At 48.8% G+C, this 13,295-nt stretch overlaps 1 protein-coding gene across 6 annotated transcripts in view; it reads right to left on the bottom strand.

Moving 5' to 3' along the window:
• Positions 1-13,295, bottom strand: part of LOC137450429 (ATP-dependent translocase ABCB1-like) — a 42,373-nt gene that overhangs the window by 27,987 nt on the left and 1,091 nt on the right. For all 6 annotated transcript variants that reach the window (XR_010989583.1, XM_068156948.1, XM_068156949.1 and 3 more), the window contains exons 2-10: positions 12,973-13,074; positions 10,284-10,368; positions 8,961-9,108; positions 7,535-7,628; positions 6,468-6,659; positions 5,398-5,569; positions 3,402-3,526; positions 1,582-1,753; positions 1,090-1,203 (exon numbers count right to left, since the gene is read on the bottom strand). Coding sequence is in view for 5 of the 6 variants with exons in the window: in XM_068156948.1 (XP_068013049.1) it covers positions 1,090-1,203; positions 1,582-1,753; positions 3,402-3,526; positions 5,398-5,569; positions 6,468-6,659; positions 7,535-7,628; positions 8,961-9,108; positions 10,284-10,368; positions 12,973-13,064 (1,194 nt within the window). In the remaining variant the exon portion in view is untranslated. The remainder of the gene's footprint in view (positions 1-1,089; positions 1,204-1,581; positions 1,754-3,401; positions 3,527-5,397; positions 5,570-6,467; positions 6,660-7,534; positions 7,629-8,960; positions 9,109-10,283; positions 10,369-12,972; positions 13,075-13,295) is intronic.

Raw genomic sequence — 13,295 nt, 5'->3', positions numbered from 1 at the left:
GAATTAAAATGGGTGTGAGTAATAGATGTATACGAGTCGCCATCGTTGGAGGTGTTCAGGAGGAGACTTGATAGGGTGCTTGGTTGCATGGTTTAGTTGATTAGGTGGTGTTGGATGATAGGTTGGATGCAATGATCTTGAAGGGCTCTTCCATTCCATTCCATTCCATTCCATTCCATTCCATTCCATTCCATTCCATTCCATTCCATTCCATTCCATTCCATTCATAGCATGGTTTGTGTTGGGAGGGAGCTCAAAGGTCATCCAGTTCCAACCCCCTGCCTTGGCCATGAGCACCTCTTACTTGACCAGGTTGCTCAAGGATTCATCTAACCTGGCCATAGAATGCTCTCTCAGTGGTTGGTGTTTTTGTTTGTTTGTTGTTTTGTTTGATTGGTTGGTTTTTCCCCTTTACTTTAAGAATGAAGACTGAAAAAAAGTTTGCAGGAATGTCTTTCTCCTCTTTAACTTGTTCTTCTGGGGACAGGCTGCTAGAGGAGGGGCTGTTCAGCCTGGAGAGCAGAAGGCTGCAGGGACACCTAATAGCAGCCTGCCAGTACCTGAAGGGGGCTACAAGAAAGCCAGAAAGGAACTTTTCCCAAGAGCTTGTTGTGATAGGATAAGAGGGAATAGATTGAAGCTTGAGGAGGGCAGATTGGGACTGGATATTAGGAAGAAATTATTGACAGTGAGGATGGGGAGACACTGGAAATGGTTGCCCACGGAGGTCCTGGATGCACCCTCCCTGAAGGTGTTCAAAATCAAGTTGGATGGAGTCTTGACCAACTTGGTCTATTGAGAGGTGTCCCTGCCCATAGAAGGGAGTTGGAACTAGATGACCATGAAGGTCCCTTCCTACACAAACCATTCCAAGATTGTATGAACCTATAAACTATCAGACAGAGCAACAATTGGTGGGAATTTGCATCTTCCTCAATTCCTCACTCCCATTCCAGGATTTAGCTGCTCCTCCAGTATCTAGCATTGTGTTAGGCAGGATTTTTCAAATGCTGTGGTATTGGACACACAACTGCTAAGTTTAATTCCGAAGGGGAGGCAGATGTTGACAGACATGGCAAAGATACTCACATTGTCTATAACACTGAAGATGGCATAGGCAGATCCTCGTGCGCTGGCAAACGCCTCCATACTTGGGGCAGTCTGTCCTACACCAAAAGCTCCAAGTAATATAGAAAAAAAGACCTAAGGAGGAAAAAAAACAATGCTAGAAGCTCTAAGCAACACAGAAAAAAAAGACCTCAAGAGAAAAAAAAAGACAAAACAGAACACAAAACCAAGCTACCACAATGAAGAGCTAGAAATTCAGGATTCAAATTAGTTGGCTTCATCTATCAGGGAATATTGGCAACGCTGGAGTTCCATGCAGTATCCAAGAATCAGGTCCAGAATCAAAGCAGCAATCACACAATCACAGAAACATTCAGGTTGGAAAAGACCCTCAGGATCAAACAAAAGGGAAACACCCAGAGGACAAAAGGGACTCAAAGTTCCTTCTTCCTCGAGTAGGTCAAGAGAAGGATGTAGCTGATAGGCATTGGTCAGCTGCTGGAGAATACAGACCGTGAAGACTTTCCCAATGGTGTAGTCATCGGAGAGTATCAAAGTGGTTCCATACCAGAAGGCCAAGGCATAGGATGAATAAGTCAGAAAGAAAGAAACACCCATGGAAATGCTGGCTGAAATGGCCTTTTTGATGCCAAGGCGCTTGGCATCTTCTAATCTGTTTTGGTATCTGAAGGAAAGAAGAAGAAAAAAAAAAGATAAGCAAACCAAAAATGATCATAGAACTGGCTGGGTTGGAAGAGCTCTCCAAGATCACCCAGCCCAACCATTCCCTGTCTCTGCCAAGGCTGGAGCTAAACCATGGCCCTCAGCATCACATCACTGCCTCTTGGAAACACCTCCATAGATGGAGATTCAGCCACCTCCATGTGCAGCCTATGCCAGGCTCTGAGAACTCTTTCAGTCAAGAAGGTTCTTCTTATGTCCAACCTAAACCTCCCCTGGAAAAACTTGAGGCCGTTTCATGAACCAGGTCAGTCTGAACATAGAGGATGAGGACAGGCTGAGAGAGCTGGGGTTGTTCAGCCTGGAGAAGATTCCAGGGAGACCTTAGAGCTGCCTGCCAGTACCTGAAGGGATCCTACAGGAAGGTTGCAGAGAGACTTTTCCTGAGGGTGTCTAGAGACAGGACAAGGGGGAATGGTTTGAAGCTGAGGCAGAGCAGAGTTAGACTTGATCTAAGGAAGAAGTCCTTCAGTAGGAGGGTGGTGAGACTCTGGAATAGGCTGCCCAGGGAGGCTGTGGCTATAAGCTGCCTCCTCCCTGGGGGTGTTGAAGGCCAGGCTGGATGAGGCCTTGAGCAGCTGAGTCTAGTTGAGAGATGACCCTGCCCGTGGTGGGGAGGTTGGAGCAGTTTTGCTCTGAGGTCCCTTCCAACCTGAGCCATTCTGTGATTTTCTTTGAAGCACATCTTCACATCAGACAGCTCAGTGTAAGCAGCACCAAGGCCACACAGTTACAAACTGTGGCTGTCTTTACTCCAACCACTTAATTGGTCTGAAGAAAGCCAAAATAATTTAGACAGCCTGGGGAGCTCAGAACAATAAACCATGCCAACATCTTCCTCAGAAGGCAGCTGAGTCTAGTTGAGAGGTGTCCCTGCCCATGGTGGGGAGGTTGGAGGAGATGAGCTCAGAGGTCCCTTCCAACCTGAGCCATTCTATGAAATTGCTTTCTTTTCTTGTGTATATTCAGAAATTCCCTATAAAATATACTGAAGGCACAAAACATTTTTGTAAGCCAATTCTGAGAAAGATCCTGCTAAGAGTAGAAGTTCCTGGGCAGCCTGCTGGGGCAAACCTAGAGGTGAGGTGTGGATACCCAAGTGGACTCTTGCAGGGCAGCAGTGGTGGCTGGAGCCTACAGGGGGAAGTAGGTAAGGGGACAATGTTGTGTTTTCTGTGGGTGACACAGTGGTTATTGACCTTTGGGTCTGCAGCCCTCCTGCCAGTATTTGTGGCCGTGCTGGTTAATCTGTAAATAACAGATCAAAGTGGTGGCAGGAAGGAAGGTCCATAGAAAACTACAAATAATTGCATCTGCACGCCCTTGTCTGGTGACCTCACTGCTCTGCTGGGTTTTTTTTGCCACATGCTTGTCTTTGTCCTTACATCTCTCACTGGATTTATGGGAGCTGTAAGACTGGGTCCCCCTTGGGAAGGGGACTGCACCTCTGCATGTTTTAGGATGCTTTTGGAAGCTAACAGAAGAGGAGAGAAAACACCACCAACAAAATAGCAGCAAAGATATAAACCCCTCCATAAATCTCCTTAGTCTTCCTTCTGGAAAGAGCTGACATGTGGAAGGTTTATTCTCACCTCTCAATTTCTTTCCTCTGCCCTCCAAATGCTACCACAGTTCGAATTGCTGCCAGGACTTCTTCTGCGACCGCTCCTGCTCTTGCGTACGCAGTCAGCTCTTTGTTGGTGAAGGCAGAGATTATCTGGGTGGAGGCAAAACATTTTGACCCTTGATTCCAAGAAAATCAGGAGCTCAATGCCATCTAAGAATCCTTAATTTGCTGTATTGAATTCCCTACCCACTCTGTTTCATTAGAAAAGTTTACAGAAGGACCCACATGTGAGTTGCAAGGCTTGCTGGAGGTCATCAAGACACCACCTGCATTGCAGAGAAGATATTGGCTAGGAACAGGCATCTCCTCTGCAGCCAAAAGATGAGGTTGGGTTTGCAGTTCCTCCATACTTTCACAGCACTTTGGGAAGCCAGAGGAGCTGCCTGAGATCCCTTACACTCAGCAATACTTGCTCCACCACCACCAGGAGATCTGGCTTGTGCCTGACAAGCATGGGAACACTCCTGAACCCCTCAGATGTTGTCGTGGAATTCTAGAATGCTTTGGGTTGGAAGGGACCTTCAAGATCATCTAGTTCTAACTCCCATACCATGGCCAGGGACACCTTCCACTTGATCAGGTTGTTCAAAACCTCATCCAGCTTGACCTTGAATACCTCCAGGAAGGGAGCAAGCACTGTCCATGGCAGAAGGTTGGTACTAGATGATCTAGAGAGGACGTTGAGACTGGAGATTAGAAAGAAATTCTTGACAGTGAGGGTGGGGTGACACTGGAACAGGTTGCCCAGGGAGGCTGTGGATACCCCCTTCCTGGAGGTGTTCAAGGCAAGGTTGGATGAGGCCTTGAGCAAGGTGGATTGGTAGGAGGTGTCCCTGCCCATTGCAGGGTGGTTGGAACCAGATGATCTTTCAAGGTCCCTTTCAAGCCAAACCATTCTGTGATTCTATGGCCTTTAAGGTCCTCCCACACCATTCCATGGTTCTCAGCATAGGTTCTGCACATATCACATAGGGTTGAGATTTTCATTTTAGCTGAAAAGGCAAGGCTGGCCAGTGTCACTGAAGCTTGGTAGCCAGTTGCTACTCAACACCTTTGTGGCCCTTTGGGAGTTCTAGCCAGAGGAAGTCACATTCCTGCAGATGGAGTGTATGTCTCTGTGGGTGGACAGCATCCACCTCTAGCCTGCCATTGGCAGCAACTTACTGGGAGTTGAGCAAATGGCACAGGGATGTTCTGGAGCAGAGTTCATGGCCTTGCCATTTCTGGCCATGTCTTCATCCTGTCCCTGGGGACAAAGTCCTCCTCTCCTTGGAGTCCAAGCCCACAGATGGGCCTTATCTCAGAACCCTGATTGACTGCAGGTCCCTGCCAGGACTTTGGTGTCAGTCACCTGGGCTGACTGCAGCGCTGCTGGCTGACCTCAATTCTGTGTTTGTACTGACAGCTCCTGTGCCTCCTAGTGCAGCTGCCATGCAGCCATGGAGAAGGCAAAGGGCAGAGCCAAAGGGCCTGCACACACTCAGCAACAGCACAGCTTAGTCCATGGTAGGACACAGCAATCCTCCAGCGCTCTCAGTATGGTCATGCACCTATTCACACCTTCCTGCACATGGCCAAGGGCTAAACTCACCAAGAGAGGAAAGAGGACAGTGGACACAAACTAGACAACAGGAGGTTTCACTTGAACTTAAGAAGAAGCTTCTTCACTTTGAGGGTGCTGGAGCCCCGGAGCAGGCTGCCCAGAGAGGTTGCAGAGTCTCCTTCTCTAGAGAGATTCCCAGCCCACCTGGCCATTGTGGTGCTGGGCAGCCTGCGGTGGGTGACCCTTCTTTAGCAGAGGGGTTGGACCAGATGATCTCCAGAGGACCCTTCCAACCCCACCACGCTGGGATTCTGGGGTTCCCTAAGAGCCAGGCTGCATTTTGAAGTCTTACAGACACCAAATGGGGTTATGGAAAAGATGGGGCCCAGTTTGTTGGAAATTCCCCCTTTTTGCCTACCTTTGCCCAGAGAGCTGAGGAGAGTCCCAGGACAGGACTGAGTGCCAGGATCACCAGGGTTAATTTCCAGCCTTTTGTAAACCCAACTATAAACCCAGAGCAGAAGGTAGCCACTGCCTGAAAGAACATTGACACTTTTTCCCCAATTCCTTCATCGATCTTGGAGATGTCACTGGGGGGGAGAAAGCCAACACAGAACAGCACAGATTGTAGCCAAACAAATGAGAAAGTCTGGAAAAGACAGACACTAACTCTTTGGGTACAGCACACTGCCACTGCTCCATCATAGTCTAACACCTGCAGCTCCTGGCCAGGTTGGATGAGGCCTTGAGCAAGCTGGGTGGGTGGGAGGTGTAGCTGCCCATGGCAGGGGGTTGAAACTGGGTGGTTTTGAAGGTCCCTTCCAACTCAAACCATTCTATCAATCTATGAACCACAAGAGAGCTACAAGCTTACAGCCCCAGAAGGCATGAAGAAGATTTCTCCAACATCTGACCTCAGCATAAGAAGGACACAGAGCTACTGGAGTGAGTCCAGAGGAGGGCCACAAAGATGATCCAAGGGCTGGAGCACCTCTGCTGTGAGGGAGCTGGGGTTGTTCAGCCTGGAGAAGACTCTCGAGAGGACCTTAAAGCTGCCTTCCAATACCAGAGACAGGACAAGGGGGAATGGTTTGAAGCTGAGGCAGAGCAGGGTTAGTCTGGGTCCAGGGAAGAAGTTCTTCAGTGGGAGGGTGGTGAGACTCTGGAATAGGCTGCGGCTGCCCCCTCCCTGGGGGTGTTGAAAGCCAGGTTGGATGTGACCTTGAGCAGCTGAGTCTAGTTTAGAGATGTCCCTGCCCATGGTGGGGAGGTTGGAGGAGATGAGCTCTGAGGTCCCTTCCAATCTGAGCTATTCTAGGATTCATTTCAATAGTCCACATACATTCTAGGATCCACATGGATATAAAGACACAGAGGGAAGAGTCTAATAAGACCTAAATCATCCTTGCTCTGAGGGAAGCTTTAGAGCTGCTCTTCAATAATCAGAATGAATGCTCAGCTGGCAATCAGCTGCTGATCCATACTTACTCCACCAGTCTAGAGTTAAGTTCTCCTACATCATTGACATCAAACCACCCAATCTCTTGTCTCATGACAGCGTGGAAGAATTCTTGTCTGATTCTTCTGATTTGCCTGTTAGCAGCCAGTTTCCAGAATGAAACTTGAATGTAGGCAGCAAAGAGGACCCCAGCTCCAATGCCAGAGTAGTAATAGGCATATCTGAAAGGAGAGAACACAGGTGGAAATCGGGGGTCATTCTTCCCCAAGCCAGCCTAGCTGCCTGTTCTCTTTCTCCACTATAACAAATATATGTTTTAAAGTTCTTCCAGCATCAAATTTCAGTGGCCTTCTCTTGCTAGTTTATTGCACAACTTCCACAGAGCACAAACATGAGAATAAGTAAAAAGTGATGTCTCTGAATTCTTAAGGATATGTTAAGGAAAGAAGCTGAGAATGGCAAATGACAGCGAGTGCAGAGTAAACAGTTCTTGAATGCCTGTCTCACGTGATAGAAAAGCCAAAGGAAGTCAGGCTTTAGGGTGTTCACTTCCATGTAAATGAAGTAAAAGTAGATGTCATGAATTTTAGATCTTTGCCTGCTGTCATCACTGGACTGGTTTTTGCTTCATCATCCTCAGAGTGCTTTTTATCATCGTCCTTGAGAAGTGTCGATCTGGTTTAAAACATTGGACATCCCCAAGCAAAACTAGACTAATTCGTACCTAGGTGCTGTTTGTTGATGCAATTACAGCAAAATAAGGCTCTACACATAGGAAGAAAAAAACAACAAAAAGCAGAGACAGAAAGAGCAGAGACAGGCAAAAAGAGCAAAGACAGGCAGAAAGAGCAGAGACAGGATGTAGAGAAAAAGGGGGGGAGGGGGAAAAAGAGGAGACAGAGAGGAAAAGGAGAAAAAAGGAGGGGGGGGAAGAGAAGAGATAGGGAAAGGGAAGGAAGAAGGGAAGGGGAAGGAAGAAGGGAAGGGGAAGGAAAAAGACCAGGCAAATATTGGAATACTGTGTGGAGGCCAATCTCTTGAGGTCTTTGTTCCAAGCAGAGCCAAGCCATGCAGGGACTGAAAGCATTGTTCTTACCTGGTCATTTCCTCCTCCAGCTTTCCCCTCAGATCATGAGAGAAGAACTGTATAGAGAAATTGGTGAAGGTTCTGTTGAGGAAGGAGAGGTTGGCTGGGGAGAGGAGGAGACAGAAGCTAGGTCATTGCTCTTGTTGACTCAGATGGGAATTATTTCCTTCTGCCAGCTCCTGTCCCAGCAGCGTTGAATGAAGAACAAGAGCAGGCAGCTACCTCACCCTGCCCATGGTCACAGCACTGGAGCTGTGCACCAATACCTTACAGAGCATGTTTTGAAGCTGGGAGAGAAAGTTCCACCTGCAGAACAACAAACACTTCCCAAACTCCAACTTCTCCAGCCTGCATCCCTGCTTTCAAACCCAACACTTTCTCTGCAGAGTATGCTGGGTTTATGGGTAATCTAAAACAATCCCCTGGAGCTCTGAAGCCCACTTTGATGAGCACCCCTCCAGTGGACTTTACAGAGGTAGGGACATAAAGAAAAGCATTAATGCCAATGGCATCAGGGGCTTTCTGCCACTTGTCCAAGGGATGCCTTTTATTTGATCAGTTCTTGCTGCCAGAGGTTAAAGATGTAATTAAAGCATAGAAGGATTCACATTGAGGCTTTGAGCAACCAAATCTAGTTGAGAGGAGTCCCTGTCCATGGCAAGGAGGTTGGAGCAGATGATCTCTAACTTAAGCCTTTCCATGATTCTGTGATCTCCACGTGAAGCTCATCAGGAATGAGCAGTTCTGGGATGTGCATTTGGCACTTGGATTTCAGGGTAAATGTGGCTTGTTTTGACGTGGCTCTAGGGGAACTTAACTCCAGACTAGCAGAGTCAGAAGTGATCCTGAAACCTCCTCCAGCCCCTCAAAATCCTTCTTGGGGTGAAGGTTCTAAAAGTGAACCCAGCACTCAAAGTGTGGCTTTGCCACTGCCCAGCCCAAGGGTACAATCCTAGCCCTGCTCCTGCTGGCCACACCATTGCTGATCCAGGCCAGGATGCTGGTGGCCTTCTTGGCCACCTGGACACACCCTGGCTCATCTTCAGTGAGCTCAGCTCATTGTTTAGCATTCAGCTATTTGCCCTCTCTACCTTGCCTACTTTTGTGTCAAGGAACAACATGATGTTGGTGAACCACTCCAGCGCCTCACCACCCTCATCCAGCTTCTTCCAGTCTGAAGCCACCACCCCTCGTCCTATCCCTCCATGCTTTTGCCAAAAGCCCCTCTCTAGCTCTCCTGGAGCCCACCCACATTTAATTTGCATGTTTAGCTTTGTTGGAGATCTGCTTCTGCTTCCAACCCTTGGCACCACTCATTTCCTTTCTGTCTTTTCTTCCATTTAACCATTTATTTCATTCTTTAACCCAGACTGGTCCCCTTCAAAGGGCTGGTCACATTTCAGGGAGAGCAGAGAGGAGCTGCAGCAGCTCTGACCTGGGAAGGTGATGTTTTCTGATGAAATAAAGCTGTCTGTCATGTCCCCAAAGACGATCATCATCAGGGGCAGAGCTGCTCCGTGCAGGATGGCCATGGCAGTGCCCAGCACCATGAGGAGCTTCTCCTGCCATTGGGAGTACCGGAACTGGAAGGGGAAAGAGACCTGAGTGAGTACCCAGAGGTACTGATTGACAGCTGGCTGAACATGAGCCAGCAGTGTGCCCAGGTAGCCAAGAAGGCCAATGGCACCCTGGCCTGCATCAGGAATAGTGTGGCCAGTAGGAGCAGGGAAGTCATCGTGCCCCTGTAGTCAGCACTGGTCAGGCCACACCTTGAGTCCTGTGTCCAAGTTCTGGGCCCCTCAGTTTAGGAAAGATGTTGAGTTGCTGGAACATGTCCAGAGAAGGGCAACAAAGCTGGGGAGGGGTTTGGAGCACAAGTCCTATGAGGAGAGGGTGAGGGAGCTGGGGTTGCTTAGCCTGGAGAAGAGGAGGCTCAGGGGAGACCTTATTGCTGTCTACAACTATCTGAAGGGAGGTTGTATCCAGGAGGGGGTTGGTCTCTCCTCCCAGGCAACCAGCACCAGAAAAAGAAGACACAGTCTCAAGCTGCACCAGGGAAGGTTTAGGCTGGATGTTAGGAAGAAGTTCTTTACAGAAAGAGTTGCTGGTCATTGGAATGTGCTGCCCAGGGAGGTGGTGGAGTCACCATCCCTGGAGGTGTTCAAGAGGGGACAGGACGTGGCACTTGAAGCCATGGTTTAGTAGTCATGAGATGTTGGGAGACAGGTTGGACTTGATGATCTTTGAGGTCTTTTCCAACCTTATTGATCCTATGATTCTAACTTCTGCAGCTGCAGCGAAGGTGTCTGAGTGGCAGCACAGGGGAGGTGGGGGGTTGGGGCAGGAGGAGGCAAAAAAAGGAAACCAACAACATTTTGTTATGAAAAAGTGGCAAAATCATCAAGGGAAGCAGGGGGCTCTTAGGCATGGTGGTAAGGATAAAATAAAGGCCTTCAGCAAATAGCAGTACCAAGAAAAGAGTATCAGCAGTAAAATGTTGCTAACAATCATATATTATTAAGAAGAAAAATGTCATTAAGGAAAAAAAGTTAAGAATAAAAGATTGTTAAAATAGTACTACTAATAAAGAGCCATAACAACAAAATATCATTTCAATATTGTTAATAACAAAATACTAGTAGCAATCAAAACAAATGCTAGTAATAATAAAATACTACTGCCAATACAATAGTAGTAGTAATAAAATATTAGCAATAATTATATGGCTACTAATAAGCCACAAGCAGGTGACACTTACCACTTCCAGTGGGCCGACCAGGGTTGGTTGCTCAGGTTTCTTCCTCTTGCCACTGCTGAAAAATGTGTTTACAGGAGGAGCACCACTGCAAGCAGAAAGCAAGGCTGAGCCTGCAGCATCATTACTACAACTGCTGGCTCTTCACTGTGCCCAGGGGCAAGGAGCAGAATCAGGAAGCTAAAGTGAGAACTTTCAGGGCATACTTCCAATCAGATCCTGGGCTGCATCAGAAGTGTGGCCAGCAGGTCAAGGGAGGTGATTCTCCCTCTCTACTCAGCTCTGGTGAGACCCCACCTGGAGTACTGCATCCAGTTCTGGAGCCCCTATTACAAGAGGGATGTGGAGGTGCTGAAAGGTGTCCAGAGAAGGACCACGAGGATGATCAGAGGGCTGGAGCACCTCTCCTATGAGGACAGACTGAAGGAGTTGGAGCTGTTCAGTCTGCAGAAGAGAAGGCTCTGAGGTGACCTAATTGTGGCCTTCCAGTATCTGAAGGGGGCCTACAGGAAGGCTGGGGAAGGACTTCTCAGGATCTCAGGTAGTGATAGGACTAGGGGGAATGGAATGAAGCTGGAGGTGGGGAGATTCAGGCTGGATGTGAGGAGGAGGTTCTTCCCCATGAGAGTGGTGAAGCCCTGGAATGGGTTGTCCAGGGAGGTGGTTGAGGCCCTGTCCCTGGAGGTGTTTAAGCCCAGGCTGGATGAGGCTCTGGCCAGCCTGATCTAGTGTGGGGTGTCCCTGCCCATGGCAGGGGGGTTGGAACTAGATGATCCTTGTGGTCCCTTCCAACCCTGACTGATACTATGATACTTCCAGGAAATGAGCCTATGAAGCCTTCTGATTCAGCCTTGTACTCCAAGTGATTGCCCATTGGAAAGGGCTGCCCGGGGAGGTGGTGGAGTCACCATCATTGGAGGTGTTCAGGAGGAGACTTGATGGGGTGCTTGATGCCATGGGTTAGTTGTTTAGGTGGGTTGGATTGGTTGATGGGTTGAACATGATGATCTTGAAGGTCTCTTCCAACCTATTCTATTCTATTCTATTCTATTCTATTCTATTCTATTCTATTCTATTCTATTCTATTCTATTCTATTCTATTCTATCACAGAGGCTGTCTGGGAAGAAACCCCCATCTGTAGGTTAAAAGCTACTCCAGAAAGACTAAAATCACAGCTCCCATGAAGGGGTGCCAGGAATGGCTGTAGCTAAACCTGCAGATGGGCTTTGATAATGCAGCAAAGGTTACTGGCAGCCATGGCTTGAGTCCTTCTAGCCACACTCCACTCTTTTCTTTAAAGAAGAAAGTGAGAGCTTCAGAGGTTCACAGCATGGGTTCGGTTGTTAGGGGCCCCAAAGATTATCCAGTTCCAGCCCTCTGGCATGGGCAGGGACACCTCCCACCAGCCCAGCCTCATCCAACCTGGCCTTGAACACCTCCATGGAGGAGGCATCCATAAACTCCCTGGGCAAGGAGGAGCAGCTCCCCATGAGCCAGCAATGTGAGCTGGCAGCCCAGAAACCAACCCTGTGCTGGGCTGCATCCAAAGCAGTGTGGGCAGCAGGGGCAGGGAGGGGATTTTGCCCCTCTGCTCTGTTGAGACCCCACCTGCAGTGCTGGTGGCAGCTCTGGAGCCTCCAACACAAGAAGAACATGGAACTGATAGATTGGGACTAGGGAACTCCACCAAGACGATCAGAGGGCTGCAGAACCTCTGCTGTGGGGACAGGCTGAGGGAGCTGGAGCTGTTCAACCTGGAGAAGAGAAGGCTCCAGGAAGAGCTTAGAGCAGCCTGCCAGTACCAGAAGGGGCTACAGAAGAGGAAACTTTGGACAAAGGCCTGGAGTGACAGAAGGAAGGGTGATGGAGAAAGCTGGAGTGAGGTAAGAAGTTAGGAAGCAGTGATTATCAGAAAGTGATCATTCTGTATAGTCTGGCAGTGACAGTTTAGAGCCATGGAAAGAAAAATAAACAAGAGTAGAGTAGAACCACAGAAGACAGCAGATTAGAAGGGACCTCCACAGATCATCTACTGCAAACTTTGGTGGGAATACTTTTTTTCTTGTGGACAGGAAGTTGTCCATGGGACAGCAAGGTGCCCTCATGGCCAAGGCCAACAGTATCCTTGGGGTCAAGGGAGGTTCTCCTTCCCATTCACTCTGCCCTGGTGAGACCACATTTGCAGTACTGTGCCCAGTTCTGGGCTCCCAGATCAGGAGGGACAGGGAGATGGTGGAGTGAGCCCAACGGAGACCAGGAGGAACTGGAACATCTGCATGAGGAGGAAAGGCTGAGAGCTCTGGGGCTGTTCAGCCTGAAGAAGAGAGGCCCCAGAGAGGATCTGATCAATGTCTGTAAATAACAGAGGTTGGGGGCAAGAAGGGCCCAGGCTCTTCTCAGTGGTGCCCTGTGATAGGACAAGGGGCAATGGACATAAACCGGAACTCAGGAAGTTCCACCTCAACAGGAGGAGAAACTTCTTTGGTGTGAGGGTGCTGGTGGCTTGGAACAGGCTGCCCAGAGAGGTTGTGGAGTCTCCTTCTCTGGAGCCTTTCAAGCCCCATCTGGATGTGTTCCTGTGTGACCTGTCCTGGGTGACCCTGCTCTGTCAGGGGGGTTGGACTGGATGATCTCTGGAGGTCCCTTCCAACCCCACCATTCTGTGATATTGAAGTCAGCTGCTCCACTTACCATTTGACTTCAGATCCACAGCCCTGGTACAGCACAGCAATACTGGCATCCTTCCCATTGCTGGAGGACTTTGTTTCATCTTCATAGTACATGACAACCTGTCTGAGAGACAGAGCCCCTCAGGAGAAAGGACCAGGACTGCTTGGCATGGCAGAGTGCAAAGACAACAATCTGAAGCCCTCCATCCTGCTGTGCTGTCTGGCAGCAGCCTGTGTGCAGTTTTCAAGCAGAACCTCCAATGGTGTCCTCTGCACAACCCCTGGCAATGTCACATTGCAAAGCCTGCAAACTTCTGCAGCTGAATTCAGACAAACTGAAGAGAA

This window comes from Melanerpes formicivorus, unplaced genomic scaffold (genome assembly GCF_026170545.1).
Source record: "Melanerpes formicivorus ecotype bairdi unplaced genomic scaffold, bMelFor1.0.p_v2 SCAF_35, whole genome shotgun sequence".
NCBI classification, from domain to species: domain Eukaryota; kingdom Metazoa; phylum Chordata; class Aves; order Piciformes; family Picidae; genus Melanerpes; species Melanerpes formicivorus.
This window is presented reverse-complemented; position numbering and strand designations above follow the sequence as displayed.